We start from the raw sequence: 16,431 nt of genomic DNA, 5'->3' as shown, positions 1-16,431 counted from the left end.
TGTACAGGCAGACTGGGACCTCTTCACCACTCAGACTGGCTGTTAACACTTGGCACAAACCGCTGACAGACTGATGGTCCCAGGTCGCCGAGCAACGGTTGCTAACAACTCAGGCTTCCGTTAGCTTGCTGCGCGTCCTGACAGGTGACACTGCGTTTTCACTTTTTGAACTTTAAACTGGTGAGATAATTGCTTATTTGTTCTTAATAGCAGCCAGATCAATTCTTATTCGTCCTTAATAGCAGACATTTTGGTACCGTTCATAACTATAAACAAGCTAACTATCACAAGTCTTCCATAACGGCTAGCAAGAGCCGTGGCTACTTTGCTTATCTTAGCAAAGTAACGTTAACGTTGCTAACGTGTGTTGTGGTTAGCTAATGTTAGCATAGATTTGATGATCTGCCAGCTAGATTATCTTAAACCTAGATTTAAATATCTAGGTTCATACAGCAAACTCAGTCGTGCACACTCAAGTTTTTAATAAATAAATATCTAAAAATCAAATAACAAGAACTCTGTATTTTTAAATGTGTTTTTCAAGAAAATATTTAAGACAAAAATGTCTATCATTTTCACACATAAACTACCACTTCAAAACCAGTGTAAGGACATTTTTAAATTAATTTTCCTTTCCTTTTTTTTTAAGTTTTGCTAATCTAATAGGCAGACTAGATCAATGCCAATTAAATGCTGCTTCCATATTTTTTAACATTTTAGTCATATTTACATATTCAGCTTTTAATCTAGGGTTGAAGGCTGAGTTTGAGACTAGGATCAATTAAACGTAATGGTCAGCAGGATAATGACATTAAAAGTTGAATATTTTCTGTAGACGGCATTACTTTACTTTTAATTTTTATCCAATGAAGACCAGCATAACCATGCCTCGAGGAAGATCTGCCACGAGTGCCCGCTCAGACAGCAGTGAATTGGATATTGATGGTACAGGTAATATTGGTTGTACAGTGTTACTGTCATTAATTATTAGATGTTAATGGTATTTTTTCTAATTGCATGGCTGAAACAGCTACAATGTGCATATGATGTTTTTTTAAGCAGAATCAGAAATAGCCAAACTACAGAGACAGTTCAGGATCATGGAAGGAGATCGACAGGCCTACAGCATTCAAGCTCGGGAGCAGATCCGCAAACAACAGTGAATATGCACCACACCTACATCACATTGTCAACATGGTAGATGGGTTTTTTTTTAAAATTTGCCTGATTGGTTGTTAATGTGATGTGAATGAAGGCAGGAGATAGAGAACCTGCTGAAGGAGCAGAAGGAGCTGCATCGAAACCTTGGTGCATGTAAGAGCGTGTCACGCCAACAGCAGGACAGTGAGGACACCCGGAGTCTTCGTGCTCTGCTGGAGCAGAGAGACATGATAGAGGAAGAGCTGGACAAAGAGAGGCAGTGTCAAAAAGAGCTGGAGAAAGAGGTGAGTTAAAGGGACATTTCACCCCCAAATCAAAAATACATATTTTTCCTCTTACCTGTAGTGCTAGTCATCAATGTAGATTGTTTTGGTGTGAGTTGCCCAGTGTTGGAGATATCGGCCGTAGTGATTTCTGCCTGCTCTCAAATATAATGTAACTAGATGGTGCTCGGCTTGCGGTGCTCAAAGCGCCAAAAAATTGGGTTTAAAAACTCTACAGCAATGTGTCTTTCCAGAAATCATGATTCGGTAACTCAAGATAATTCACAGACCATGTTGTGTGCAGCGTCATGATTGAACTGTTTTCTTTTTTATTGCATTACACCCACCAACAGTATCACCGCAAAGAGGGAGACATGCATTGATGACAGGCTAGTACTTGTGACTGTGCAAGATGTAAACATTAATGGGGTCCTACTTGGCTGAGCTGTACTCTTATCTAGCTCAGGTGACTTATGTTAGCAACATATCTACGCAGTGGTATGTTTGAGGTTGAGTTTTTCAAAAGTTTGTTGATGGCTCTTTTAGCACCACAAGCTGAGTGCCATCTAGTTCCATTATAGGTGAGAGAAGGCAGACATCTCTACAGTTGATATCTCCAACACTGCAACTCACACCAAAACAATCTAGATTGATAAATAGCACTACAGGTAAGAGGAAAACTCTGTATTTTTGATTTTTGGGTGAACCGTCCCTTTAAATCCTTTTCACTCAATATGATACTAATTCTCATTTAATTTTATTTTTACTGATGTTTTGCAGTTTATGTTATATGTTTGTAATGTGGGCAGATCGCAAACATGGAGATGAAGCTGGCAGGGCTGAGGAAAGGGGAGATCAGTACTGGTGATCGACAAAAGTCTGAGTTAGGACGGACTCAGAAAGCCATACGCACTTTGGAATACAAACTGAACAGAGTGAGTTCTGAAACTCATTATCACAAAATAACTTAAAAAACAAACAAACAGATAATCAAGTATTGTGATACATTGTCTGTTTTCACCAGTGCATATCTTCACATATATTCTATTGCATGATTTTAAACTTTGCAATGTCGTGTTCAGGCTTTGACTCGCTTCAATGAGCAGCTGACCAAAAACAGCCACCTGAGGGAGGAGATGCAGATTCTTCATATTGAGCGTGCCCGCTTCCTGCAACTACACAACAGGCTGGACAAGGTCAGAGGTCACATGGTAGAGGTTTTAGAGACGAGGCCTCTGACTCGATGTAGCTTCTTTGTTTAGCTTTCTCATTATGTAGCCCATTATTCAGGTTGTTTTTTGCTGGTTTTCAGTTGACAAGAAAGAAAATATGTCTCTGCACTGATTCTTGTGTGTTGTAGGAACTGCAAGATGTCCGCAAGAAGATCGGGGAAATTGTCAACCTGTCCACTGCTGCTTACGATGCCAGGTCAGATTTGAGACCGTTACGTCATAATATCTACAAATCAGCATGGTATGCACTCATCTTGATTGTTAAATGTCTTCTATAAACCCTCAGAGTGGAGGCTCAGTCCAAAATGACAATGATGAAGGAGAAGGCAGTGAAGGACCTCGCTCAGTACAATGCTGAGATGAAGGAACTGGAAAGGGTTATTGCTCATGAGTGCAGCCTGAAAGAGTTTATGACCACCAAGTGCAGCGAGCGGAGCGGGCAGGATGATGGCCATGAGATGGGACACCGACAGCGTAAGACACAGCCACTGTGTTGTGACTAATATTGTTGTTTTGACATATCAATAATTATGGTAATGGCGAAAGTGTTAGCGATGATAATAACACTGGCAGTGATGATGCAATGTTTATTCAGTGGGGAATCTCATCAATTACTAGCTTATGTTTAATCGCCCGGGCACAGTTTCATACAATATATCCCATGAGCACGAGCTAGAGAGAAAAATCCCATCTGATCTGCATGCAACAAAGTGATTGATTTTGAGATGATGGAAAAGCTTACCGCAGCCACACTGAAAATGGTTTTTAGGAGATTATGTTGCATGTTCTGCCTCTGAACTGAGTGTTGTGAACATTTAGAGGAACTTTGAGTCATCGACATCTGTTCATCATTCTCTGTCAAACTGAATACTGGCAAACACTATAGCATTACCCAGTTTAGTTTATTGCTATCATTATATTGTATTTATTGTATCAGTAACAATGCTTTTTTTTTTAATTTATAAGTATTCTTTTTCAGTCAGGAAAGCATAGTGTATTTATGGCACCACAACTGCTTGCTCATTGCCAGTAACAGGCAATTAAACAGTTTTAACAGAGTACAATTGACCAGTTGCCAACAACATTTACAGCAGAAACAATTAGACAGAAGCCAGAATAAATGTAGGACTGCTACAGAGTAAATAAGTCATCAATTCAGTTAAGTCAGTTTTTATTTATGTAACCGGTGGACTCTAGTGTTGTCTGCATTGTGTTGATATGAAGAGGCCCAAACTGTGGATTTCTTTGGAGGCAGTCTCAGTTTATTCCTGACAACTCTGACAGCAAGAGTTAAAAACAAAATCCTCTGTCAATTGCGACCATAGAACTCGAGCTCCTACACAAATTAAGTGAAACGGGAATATGTTTGCATATTATACAATAAGTTTAGGCTGAAAAATAAACTTAGAAACATAGCTTAACAGTGCTAAAACACGGAAATTACTATGAGAGCAATGTCGCTTTCCTATTCCATGAAGTACAACAGCAAAAGGGGAGAGGTAAGGTTGGAGACACCCCTGTATAGGTGGGGTACCCCCAAGGGTGAACGTAGGGGTACAGACCCTGAGTATCAAGTGTTCCACATATTGACTATAGAGACCTAAGCGTGTCAGGTAATAACAACTGAAACAAATTTTGTGTAATTATATTACTTCATATTACAAATGTACATTTGACTTTGTTACACATATCACTGCTGTGTAATTGACCCTGCTACGTTTATATAGTGCCAAATCGTACCAAAATTGATTTCAGGACACTTTTCATACAGAGCAGGTCCAGACCGTACTCTCTTAATTTACAGAGACCCTACAATTCAAAGGAATTCCCACCAAGAGCAAGTACATTATGCAACTTCGGTGAGGAAAAACTTTCTCAAGCAGAACTAGACTCTGTGGTGGGCGGCTATATGTCTCTACTGGTGAGACACAGAGATGCACAGCAACAACAATAATAACATTAAAAAAATATTTCACTGCTGGAAAGATGGTCTTTCCAGAAACTGGGCTGTCTATGCAGTAAAAAGATGCAATACTTTTAAAATTGCTGCTACATGAGGTAACAGAGGTAACAGAGGTAAAGGGCTGTGGTGGAAGAGGTGGAAAAGCTAAATCAGCAGAATGCACTGCTTCACACCAGACCAATAAATGCCTCCACTGGTGGGTGACATAATGTGTGTTTGTCTATTTTGACACAGAAAAAAAATGGCAGCCAGCCTGTAACAAACAAATTAAAATCAAATTAGCATGGAAGTTAAGCTAAACTGTGTTTCTGAAAACATTTTAGCAGGGCTGCTCATTGAATGTCGACTTTTGAGACTTTAATCGGCAAACCCTCAGTTGGCTGATATTGCTTCAGGTCAAGCAGTCATTTTTGGGTTTATTTTGCTAGTCAGTGTGTTGTGCATGTACTCTTGGACGTTTTGGTCCCCAGATTTTGCTGCAGAGTGAGTGCTCTTGACTTTCATACTAGTCTTTGGCACAGTCAGCTGCTAAGGTGATTATCTTGTCTATTTTGCTTGGAAGTGGGGAATTCACAGCTTACACGTTCTTAATACAACAGTCTCTGGCTTTTGTTTGATATCTAGTGTCAGCAAAAAATGTTGTTGCACATTTCTGATCTGTCGTTAGTGAAGTTAGCTCGTTGACTGTATATCATGAAAGCTGCTGTCACACTGAACGTCCCGCTGAGCCTTGTTAAAACTTAAAAACTTTATATGAAAAAGATAAAATTGAATGTTTGTATTTAACAGCTAAATCTGATTCAACTAACTAAATTCTGAGTCAGGTACAACCCTACATTTTAGGCAAGAAATAGGCAATGCAGTCACAGAGGTCTGATTCATATTTAATCAGCCCTGCTTAGTTTGGATCTGAGTTTGAGAGATCGAGGAACTGGTAAGATGGAGGGAAGTTTAACACAGTTCATTTACACAGGCACCCCACATTGTTATGATTTAAAGCTGGTTAAAAATTGTCAGGGTTTCCCTTTAACAGCTGTAATAATGATAAAAATATGAGCAATAATAATTACAGCAGTGGATATAATAGAATACTTTTAATAGTAGCAATAATAGCAGCAATGATAATAGAAGTATGACTAATATAGTACAGTGATGCTGCTGACAATGGCTGTAACACAGCTCTGGTGATTCTGATCAGGTATAATTATTTCCTTAGAAATGACTAACCATTTGAGAAACCTACTAGAGTAACAGTTAAAAGTACCTGGTTAATACATTTCTCAAAGTACAAGTTATTTTCCATTTTAATATTTTTAGGGTGTGAGGGCCACTGCAAAACACTATCAAAACATCAAAGATTAATTTTACACATAAGATATTAACATATTGGTAGCTAACGTTAGCTTGCTAACTATATTTCACTGTTTTTCAGGAGGCACAGCAAACACTTCATCATGTAACTGCTGTCTTTTTTAGATTTTGGTATAAAAGCATGGCCAGATGGGGCCATTGATTGCTGGGTTTCCCCAAGTAAAGTTGTTAGGCCAGGTAGCAATTTAAAAAAAAAAACATCACTTTTTAGGGCTTTTTGCCTATATTTAAGGACAGTTGGAGAGACACAGGAAAGGGGAAGAGAATGGGGATGATATGCAGCAAAGGGCTGCAGGTTGGAATTGATTTGGGCTGCTGTAAGTGCTCAGCCAATGTGGGGCACTGCTGACCTAGACATTGCCCCAGTATATATCTGTTGACGTGACAGGTGACCTGACACAGGTTGGCGTGGCCAGGTGGAGAAGTGTTTTTTTGAGAAGGGCCAGCAACAGACTTTGTTTTGATTTTGATGTTAATGCAGCAAAGTTGGTCAAAATACTTTATTTTTGTATGTCAAAAGTAGCATTACATATGATACATAGTTTTATAATGCAGATTTGGTGTATATTCATGAGTGATACAGGGCCAAAACAAGATGTAATGTCAGGGATGTTTTTCTTTACTCTCTAGGCAACTGTAGTTGAAAATACACCTTAAAATACACTCTTTGAGGGTTTAGCCATTGCCATCATTGCTATCTGCAGTAGAGATGCTCCTCATGTGCTCTCCCCCTTCTACACTCAATCCCTGCTGTCAGAGCAGACTCATTGTAACGAAGGTATACATGGCAATTGTAGCAAAGTAAAAATAGATTACCAGCTCAAAAATATACTTGAGTAAAGAGTAGAAGTACACTTTTAAAAGAGGAGCTTGAAAAGTACTCATTCTTAAAACACTACTTTGTTACTCGTGCGTTACTTGTAACATGTACCTGTACATTACCTGTTGGTAATGATGCTTGTTTGTCCCAGTGTCAGCACTGAAGGAGCAGAGGAGGATGGACTCAGGGGAAGAGTCGCTGGATGCTCTAGAGGAGGTGTTCAATAAGATCCAGACTGTGACAGGAGAGGACAACCTGGACCTGCTGGTCACCAGGTTCATCCAGGGTAAGTCTTACTAACACAACCTGACTATTTCAGACTCATGTATACACAATCACAGGAGCCCATCTACATTACTGAAGTCATGACAGGATCTGTATTACCAAAAAAAAAAACGTTATTTGTGTGTTTATTGTTGATTCATAGACAGTGGCACCATAATTATAGTCATCTATTTCCTTTGACAAAAAAATGTATATAATGTATATGAATTTAGTTTACATTTCACTTCCTTTGGTGTAACACTGAAGCTAAATAAATTGAGGGTCCCACTTTGATAATAATAAGAATAATAAGTCTTAGTTTAGAACATTTAAATGTGTCTCACTGCTGTACTGCTGTTTCGTTGTGTAGTTGAAGACCGGAACTTTGCACTCTTCAACTTTGTAAATGAGCAGAACAATGAGGCTGAGGCACTGAGGGATCAAATCAGCCAGGTGAGTATATTCATCATTAAATTTTCCATTTTTAACTTTACAACATTTGCTGAAACACCTGTTCAGTGCAACAGCGTTGATCATAGAGGTTACAAGCAGCCAGTATTGAGAATTTCAAAGGCTTTGGTTGCAGGTTCTGTTAGCTGACATCAGTTATCTATATATTTAAATGTCTGTGCTGAAATGTGTGAATTTACAGATACAAGCAGAGATTGAGCAGTTTCGAGTGGCAGGTTTACAACAGGAGCAAAACCATCGCTCTCTGCTGAGAGACATTGATGAGCAACAAAAGGCAGCTGAGTCTCAAGCTGAGGACTATGAAAACCAAGCCAGCATCATAAGCAAAATCCTGGACGAGATCAGAACAGGTTTGGCAGCAATTTATTTCACGGGTCTGTAAATTCCTGATTGTTTTCTAAGAAGTTTTATGGTTAGTAATTACAGGGGAAATAGAGGCCGTGTTCAATCAGTAAAATTCCAATTAGTTAATTCCACTAAAGTAGTGGAGTCTGAAGTCTTTTAGTCAGTACACAACAGAACAGATAAACATGCAAAAATATGAAATATGTCTACAGGTAAGCATGTAGTTTAACACACATGTAGAACAATGTCCAATAATCAATTAATAGTAAGTTTACATGGGTTTTATTTAAACAGTTATATCAAGCAAATCCTAATTTCCCTAAATAAGTTTTTTTAGTTTTTTAAGTTTTTTTAAGGAAACATCCCATGAAATTATGAGCAAATCGCAGGTCTATAAAATACTGATTTCTCTTAAATACACAGATTACAAAAAAGCTGCAACATGCTGCAGAAGAATAAGATTTTTTTACCAAGTATGTTTTCATTTACAAGGAAATTGCTTTGGCCTTTGGTATACAATAAACTTATTAAGAGGAAGTTTTAAAAAAGAAGTAAAAATAAAGGCAAATTACTGCAACAGCCTGAAACATAAATATAAAAATATTAAAATGAAATAAAACATGAAAAGGTTACTTAAAAAATACAATAACATAATAAAAGTGCAACATAGCTGTTTCAGAATAAGAGAGCTGTACAGTTTTGTGCACAAATATTAATTAGAGGATGTGCAAAAGTTCACAGAATACCACATATAGACAGTGATCATGGGACATGGGACAGACTGTTGCAAGTACTCCTGACTCTTGTTTTTCTGATCTCACAGGAGTGAACAGCATCTTCTCCAAAATGGAGTGTGACAGCTCAGTGATAGAGGATAATCTGGGCTCCTCTTCAGGGGTCAGTGAGAACAACATCATGTCCTACCTGGGTCTGGTGGAACAGAAGACCAACGAGCTGCTCACCATACAAGCTTTCCTCAATTCTAAAGTAACCTGTCAACCTGTGGTCCTGTCTTTTCTTACACACATTCCTGTTATGTGTTTGCCCTGTAATACAACGTGCATTTGTATTTTTAACTCTACAGGATCTGGAAAAGGACTACAATCCAAAAGACCTGGCCAAATTCCTTTTGGGTCAAAATCCAGATCTGCTTCAGCAGAACGTTACAATCCAACCTACAATCAGCAGGTCGGCCTTTTATTTTTTCATTTCAGTAAATGCTTACATTTAAACACTTTGAACATCAGGCTGATGAGTGTGTTTGTGTTGGTTGGACTTCTCAGTGTGGAGTATGATGCAGAAGAGTCTCCGGTCACTGATGAGGAAGAATGGCCACTTTCACAGGAAGAACTCCGCAGAAGAATATTAAAAGGGGTTAGTGCAACACAGATCCTACACTTAAAGGTTCTACTATGCATTTTTTTTAAAATAATGTATAGGGTTGGGGTGTCGGTGACTTAGTGGTAGAGCAGGTGCCCTATGTACAAGGCTGTTGCTGCAGCGGCCCGAGTTCGACTCCAGCCTGTGGCCCTTTGCTGCATGTCACTCCCTCTCTCTCTCCCCCCTTCACACTTGTCTGTCCTATACATTAAAGGCTGAAAATGCCCCAAAAAATATTTTGAAAAAAATGTATAGGGTCATACAAAGGTAATTCCTTTCAGTCATGACTTATGAGCCACTAGAAGTGTGTGGCGGTGTATTTGTCTGCAGAGACTCTGCCCACAGGTGAGGTCGGGACTTAATAAAAAAATGTAGCAACCATGTGCCAGACCTTAAGTAGCAAGCACCAAGAGAGAGCTACGAAAATTGTGGACACAGCGCCAAAAAAATTCAAATATAGCGAATGAGAGTGAATCCGCGGTTGGCTTTAATTATTGCTGGCAATATTGTTTACAAGCTGTAACCAACAATTCATGCGTACCTTTAAGTGATTATTTGTGCTTTACGTCATGCTACATTTGGTTTATTTTTCTGGATGTGATTTACAGGTTCTGCAGAAAGAGAGTTCAGTCCGGCAGGCAGCAACCAAAACCTCAAAGACCAGTCAGCAGGTTGACGGCAGACAGCGCTCGCTGGAAGATGCACTAATCTGACACCCTGACCTGATCTGTGTAGTTCATGTGCACGTCTTTATAAAAAGATCCTCATCATCTGCAGTTAAAGAGCCTGCATTCATTGTTTACACTAATATAGATCAATGGGAGCCATGACTGCTGATGGAACAAGCCTGATTGGCTGTTTTAATACGTAGCAGCCTGCACATGTAAACATTTAAAGCTTAATTATGTTATGTGTGTGTCACCTTTTATGATGAATCATTGGCATGGTCTGTTATATCTCGGTGTGATTTGTTTAGTTGGAACTAATTAGGTTTGGAGCTATAAAGATGCCTTTTCAGATTCTGGTAACCAGCTGTCCTTTTGATGTGTGACTTGCCATCTGGCTTTGACTATACAATCTGGTCACAGTACAGCCCTCCCGCACTGGCAGCGCTTCATTACATGATACTTGCTGCTATGCTCAAATGGAAAGGTTGGGGGCAGCAGAACCTTTTGTAATTCTAATTGGCATGCTGAGACCTCCAGTCTGTGTTTCCAAGAAGGAGGTGAGGAGCGTTCAGCGCTTCACTGACTGTACACGCTGATTTTGAGCACATTTTTGTTTGGTGGAATAATAATGATTTTTCTCAGATTGGAATCTATCGCACTTATTTATTCAGATTTATGCGATAAAATCATTTAAATAAACTGTGACCTTTCATGTTCACCACAATCATTAATCATCAGTCCCTCATCATGCTCGGTCAGTTTACTATTCACAGTGTAGGCATATCATATTATTCTATGTAATATCAGAAGTGTCTGTATCTTTTTTATCTACAACAGTCAGTGTGGCTTTCAGATTGTAAAAAAAAAAAACTTCACTTTGATCCTCAGGAGTTTCAAATGTCATCTTATCCAAACATCCTGGAGCGAGCCCATGTTGGGGCAAAGATGGCAGTCACTGCTGCAGAGAGCAACTTCCTCTGTACAAAAGAGAACATCGGGACGGGGAACTTATTTTAAGAAACATATTTTTACTAACAGTGAAACAATTAACAAAGGGTGTTGCTATATTTAGTTTTAAAGGCCACTCTGTTGCCATCATACCTTTTTTTTTTCCAATGGTGCTGTACAGAGAAAGGCGGGGATTTAACAGAAGTGTACCTGCCCATACAAGACAGAGACACTTACAGGTTATTATGTTAATTATCTTGCTTGAATTGTGTGGTTTTAATTAGCTCATCTGTTAAAGGTTTTTCCCTCCAGTGAGGTTCCAGCAGCTGCAATTTTCAGGAAGTGAAACTGCCACTCTGTAAACATTTATGACTGATCGACCAAAGACTTGGTTTGCTCTGGTTAATCCCCCTCGCAGTCTCAACTGTGTGGCTATGAAAACAGATTATCAGAGATAAAAGGGCGCTGTGGAAAGGCAGAGGGGTGGCGGTGGTGGGAGATGAGATGGAGGAGGCTGCTTTCTTTGAAATTCTACTCTCACTTAGCCCCCTCCACTCCCAGCAAATTCTCGGTGCACACGGCTCTCTGCATTGCCATAGAAACCTTCCTTTTAATCACAACAGAAACCTCATTTCCTACCCCTGACAAAGAGTCCTCATTGCCTGTAGAGACCGCCTGCATCAGCCATTTCCAAGACCCACCTCCTTCTGCAGGCTCTACCTACTAGCCGCAGCGGCAGCCTCATTTACTCTTCCCTCTCCATATAAGCACATTTTCCACCTTTCCCTTGCTTTAGCTCTACAGTTTCCCCATTTTCCAGTGCATCTTCTGCTTTGCACCTCACGATCTCGTCATTTCAGTCACAGGTGTAGATTTCAGGGGAGGAACAAGAACATGTAGAACACGTGGATTTGTCCCCTCAAAAACCTGAGAGCCGCAAAGGACTTTTACTTTGACAACATTAAAGACCTTTACACCATAAACTGATGCAGACAGGCACAAATTGGTGCCTAAAAATTCACCATGATGCAGGAAACCAAAGGAGCACTGTAGATTTAGGGGATTTAGTAGCGCCTGGTGATGAGGATTGCAGATTTCAACCTGCTGAAACTTCTCCTGGTTAGAATTCCTTCAGTGTTCATTGTTCAGGAGTTTTTGGCAGGAGCCAAATTGTCCACAGAGGTTTATTCCTCTCCAAAACAAACAGACCAGGTGATTAAAGAACTTGTGAAAACACTGAGTGAATTTCACATTACAAATCAGTGTTTCTGTGATGCTGTTTGGCATGTTAAAGACAGGCTGCAGGCTTCTAACATGTTCACCTTTTTTCTCTGATAATTTAAGTTCTAGACGTTCAGGAGGTTTTTACCAGGAGATGAATTATCCGTGGAGGTCTCTTCATCTCAAAAACAAATGCACCTGGTAATTTCAATCAGCTAACACACTGAATAGAGTCGTTTCATGTTATAAAACTATGTTCTTGACAGGCTGCTAACTACAGCCCTTTACTTAGAGACTGCACTACATGGCAGCTACAAAGTCCCTTCTTTATGTCGCCTTTGCATTTTACACAGAACAGAACAACAGCAGCATCATTCTGCCTAGGTGTGTGATTTAAGAGAGGATGCCGGCATCATGGAAGCAAAAAAGGAGTGTAACACAACAGCGTCGGCATCTAGTGTGACACTGAGTTTAACATACAAGTCGGCAGCGATTTAAACAATAACAATGGCATTAACATGGCAATAAGAATCATTTAACCTCCCTGTTATATGGCAGTTGATCTTGTCCTGTGTCCGTGATTGTTTTCCCAATTTGCAGATATTTTCAACCGCTGTTCTTTAAGTTAGTTGCTAACTGCTTTTAGCTGCTTTCTAAATCTCCTGGAGCTGGGTTGCACACACAACACGTCGTCCAAACGTCAAACCCCTCATGGTCCCAGCAAGACGGGCTCATGTCCCTTTTATACAGACGCCAATTCAGTGCTGTTACTACAATGCCAGCTTAAAGGCGAGACCAGTATAGGCCCCTCAGCTCTGGAACTCCCTGTCTCAGGATCTGAGGCTGCTGAATCAGGGACATCTTTTAAATCACTTCTTAAAACTGATCTGTTCAAACAAGCCTTTTTTTCATTTCAGCACACTGTTTATCTATATATGTCTCCTTAGATTATTTTTATTATTTTTATCCTGTGTCATCAGTTAATGTATTCTTTTATTTTGTGTAACTCTAATTGTTTGATTTGCTGCACCTCAGCGCAATCTATAGGGTGATTAGTTGCCAACTTCAAGTCAAGACAAGTTCAACTTTATTGTCATTTCCACCTACAGAATACTTGAGAACGAAATTGTGCTTTCTCCTCTTTATCTTTATATAAAGATAAAATTAAAAATAGAAAGATCAAACCTTTGCTTATCTGCTTCAGTGATGGTATTTGATCTTTATTTTATTTTCATTGTTCTTAGTATTCTCTTAGAATTGCCTAATTTCATTTGCTTGAATCCTTCATAGTTTTAAATCCGGGATCAACCACGTTCTGCCTTTGTACCTTTATACAGAATGGTGAGGAGGCATAAAGGCATGCAATTCCCACCATGAAGATTCAGTGTAAAAGGGGCTTGTGGTGGACAATGCAAATGGCCTTAGCCAGTGTTTGGTTTGTCCATTCTCGGCTACCGTAGAAACATAGATCTCCTTCGATGAGGACCTGCTCCGTATTCAGATAAATGTCTAATTCTAGGGTAACAAAAACACAGTCATTCTGATTTTCAGGTGATTATACACTAATAAAAGCATCCTTATTATATTCCATTGCTACTCATATACCCCCTAAATCCTACACACTGGACCTGTAAGTATTTTACACCCAAAGCTCTCTGCTGCAGGACCCCAAACCCTCATTTTCATGGTTCCTCCAACCCCCAAATGTTGAAACAAAACCTACGCCCTTGATTTTAGTCAACGTTTCATTCTTGTGTATACCCTGCAGGCTGTTGAAATTGTTGCATATAGTTTAACTCATCCTAATCCAAAATGTCTAAACAGTTCCCTGGAAACACCTACACGCCCAACAAATACATGCACAAGAACATGCAAGGACAGGTAGCATTTCTCCATGCCTGTCTGTGGCCTACTCATCTGTTTCTCGTCAAAGTGTTACACTTATCAACCACAACGCTTGACGTCCTGTTACGCTCATAGTGTTTCTCTCTGTTCAGCTCTTCAAAAACTGGTGTGGGAGTCCATTGTTTCAAGTAGCTGTTTTCTGTGCATTGTAAAGTTCTTGTTAAGTTTCATCTCACTATAGGCAAAGTTTTCAGTTCAGTGCTCTCCACTTCCTGTCCCCCAGTCTTGTTCTGCTTTGGGAACAAAGTGTGTTCGCACTTTTAAAATACCTTGTTCCCTTTATCTCAGACAAGACTGCTATCTGGACCCAGAAACTACCCATGTCCTCTGTCTCCCGCTCTGTCCTCTCTCTCCCTTGTTTGTTTAGTTGGGAATTTTGCCAGGTATTTCCCCAGTCAGTCTGCCTGCACCCACAACGCTCCCTCTCCTAGACGAACGCCCCACCCCCCCAACTCTCACACCCTCCCACCCTTCCATGAATGTTGCTAAGCAACATGAGAGCCGGTGCATTTTCCAGCCAATCAAATTACTGAACATATTTTTCGAACTGTGTTAAGGAAAGGAAAGAGGACATCACTTTATTCCTATCAAACCCTCCTTCAATTATGGGATTTACACCTTGCAGGTGATCGTGGCCATTTCATCTGGCTGCACATGCACGCTTTTAGAGAAGTAAGCCTTTGATCACTCTCAGTGCCGGTTCATTCCCAACATGTATCAGCAGTGCACCACTGGGTGGCAGCAGGATCAGTTTCTCTGTTACCACACAGGCTGCAAGAATTTTTTTACTGCTGTTGCTAAGCAATCCTGACTCTCGTGTCTTACCTGTGAAACATTTGTGATTTTTACAGATGTCCCTGACACCATTTTGTCTTTGTGTTCACCATTTTGAAATGCACCCCATTTTGAAAGGAATGCAAAAATTTGCTTCCGCTTTAAACTGTTCACATCCAAAAAATATGAACCTTCTAAAATATATTATCACAATTCACATCACTGCAGAGACAAAGCCTGTATGTTTCTGCAGGCAGAATGAATGATAGCCTCCATGTTTGGCTTAAATATTAGCCATGAACGGCTTCAGTTGACTTCATCTCATCGTGCAGGAGGCAGGAAATGTGCTCTTGAGTGATTAGGGCTAGCAGCTCTTGTCTTCCACTTTACCAGCAGTAGCGAGGTCCATACACTCTCTGCACTGATATGCTGTGCAGCTTCCTGTTTTCTTTGTGCAGGAGATATTAGCACCAACCGCTTTGATGTTTCAGACATGATCCAGATGATCAAGTCCCATTCAAATATTTCTTTATCATCGATTTGTTTTCTTTTTTTACACTCTCCAGGTCCCTGTGTCCCTCCCCCTCTCTGATCCCCCTGTGTGTGAGTCCCTCATCTCAGCTTTGGTTGCTGTGCAGATGGCTCTTTGTTGGTGCTTCACAATGGGTCTAAGGTCAGTGTGCCTCATGCCATCGACACACTCAAACTTCTCCACTGCAGCTGTCTTGTGGTTTTATTTATTTCTAAAATGATTCTCCATCAAGTGTTGGGGCTGCTCATGTGTACACAGTTATGTTGTGGTCTGGACTTAAGAGGAAGTTATAAAAACCACAGATGAAGCGTAGAGATAGCCTGGACCTCTGAGGCTGTAAAGACATTAACAGAGATCATGTTTTCAGAAAACACCACTCCTATTGTTGGCTTCACTTGGAATCTCCCAAACCCTTGTCGCATTTCCCGTTTCTTAGATGAGTCCGTTGAAGACGAGCTTTGGAGCGTGACGTATCTCTGAAACAAACCAGACACCAGAATATCAGATCAGCCAGAGAAATAGAAATGCAAATCTACCATCTGTTCTGTGATCCCAAACCAATCCTTGTTCATCATTCAAGAGCTAATGTAGTGCTTACACATAGCTTAACCTTTAATGGTAATTCAGGGGGTAACAAGATACTATGTACTTTAAAAACAGGAAACAAAGAAACACTTTGGCAAGATCGCTCCAACAGATATGTGCAAATTACAGATTTTTAGAAAGTCACCTTTAATTTTAATGTGGACATCATCCAAATAAAACAGATTAAACACTCAACATGTTAAAGGATCATAGTTCTATGACAATATACATACATTTATATTGCATGTATACACTAATGGTGATACCAGAAGCTTCAAAAGATCTTAATGTTTTGCCTGTGTGAGAACTAGCATGTTTTCTCATTGTCCAAAGTGAAATCTGCTGAGCACCACAAGGTTGGGCAGCAGAGGGCCGAGAGTCTGCAGCAGCAGGAAGGAGCAGGTAGACTGAAAGGCGGGAAACTAGAAGGAGGAGGAGCGTTTCTTGCCAGGCAGAGGGAATTACTGGAAATTTCCACTTTTCTCTGGCAAGACAGTTGCAGGGGTGGAGCTACAAGAGGTGAAATAA

At 40.1% G+C, this 16,431-nt stretch overlaps 1 protein-coding gene across 6 annotated transcripts; it reads left to right on the top strand.

Annotated features, from left to right (window-relative positions):
* Positions 1–14: 14 nt before the first annotated feature.
* odad1 (outer dynein arm docking complex subunit 1) lies at positions 15–10,581 on the top strand. Of its 6 annotated transcripts, none has more exons than XM_033626020.2 (15): positions 15–144; positions 873–945; positions 1,063–1,159; positions 1,256–1,445; positions 2,234–2,359; positions 2,507–2,620; positions 2,785–2,852; positions 2,943–3,130; positions 6,962–7,096; positions 7,445–7,527; positions 7,727–7,895; positions 8,714–8,877; positions 8,975–9,078; positions 9,174–9,264; positions 9,879–10,581. In XM_033626020.2, the coding sequence occupies exons 2-15, from the start codon at positions 885–887 to the stop codon at positions 9,981–9,983; spliced, it is 1,695 nt and encodes a 564-aa protein (XP_033481911.2). In that variant the 5' UTR covers positions 15–144; positions 873–884; the 3' UTR covers positions 9,984–10,581. The 6 variants fall into 6 exon arrangements, with proteins under 6 accessions (XP_033481911.2, XP_033481910.2, XP_033481906.2 ...); XM_033626019.2 differs by having other exon boundaries at positions 873–951; XM_033626015.2 differs by having other exon boundaries at positions 873–951; positions 1,060–1,159.
* The last annotated feature ends 5,850 nt before the right edge of the window (positions 10,582–16,431 follow it).

Source organism: Epinephelus lanceolatus, chromosome 1 (genome assembly GCF_041903045.1).
Source record: "Epinephelus lanceolatus isolate andai-2023 chromosome 1, ASM4190304v1, whole genome shotgun sequence".
Taxonomy (NCBI): Eukaryota; Metazoa; Chordata; class Actinopteri; order Perciformes; family Serranidae; genus Epinephelus; species Epinephelus lanceolatus.
The sequence above is the reverse complement of the archived record's forward strand: the minus strand, read 5'-3'. Positions and strand labels throughout refer to the sequence as shown.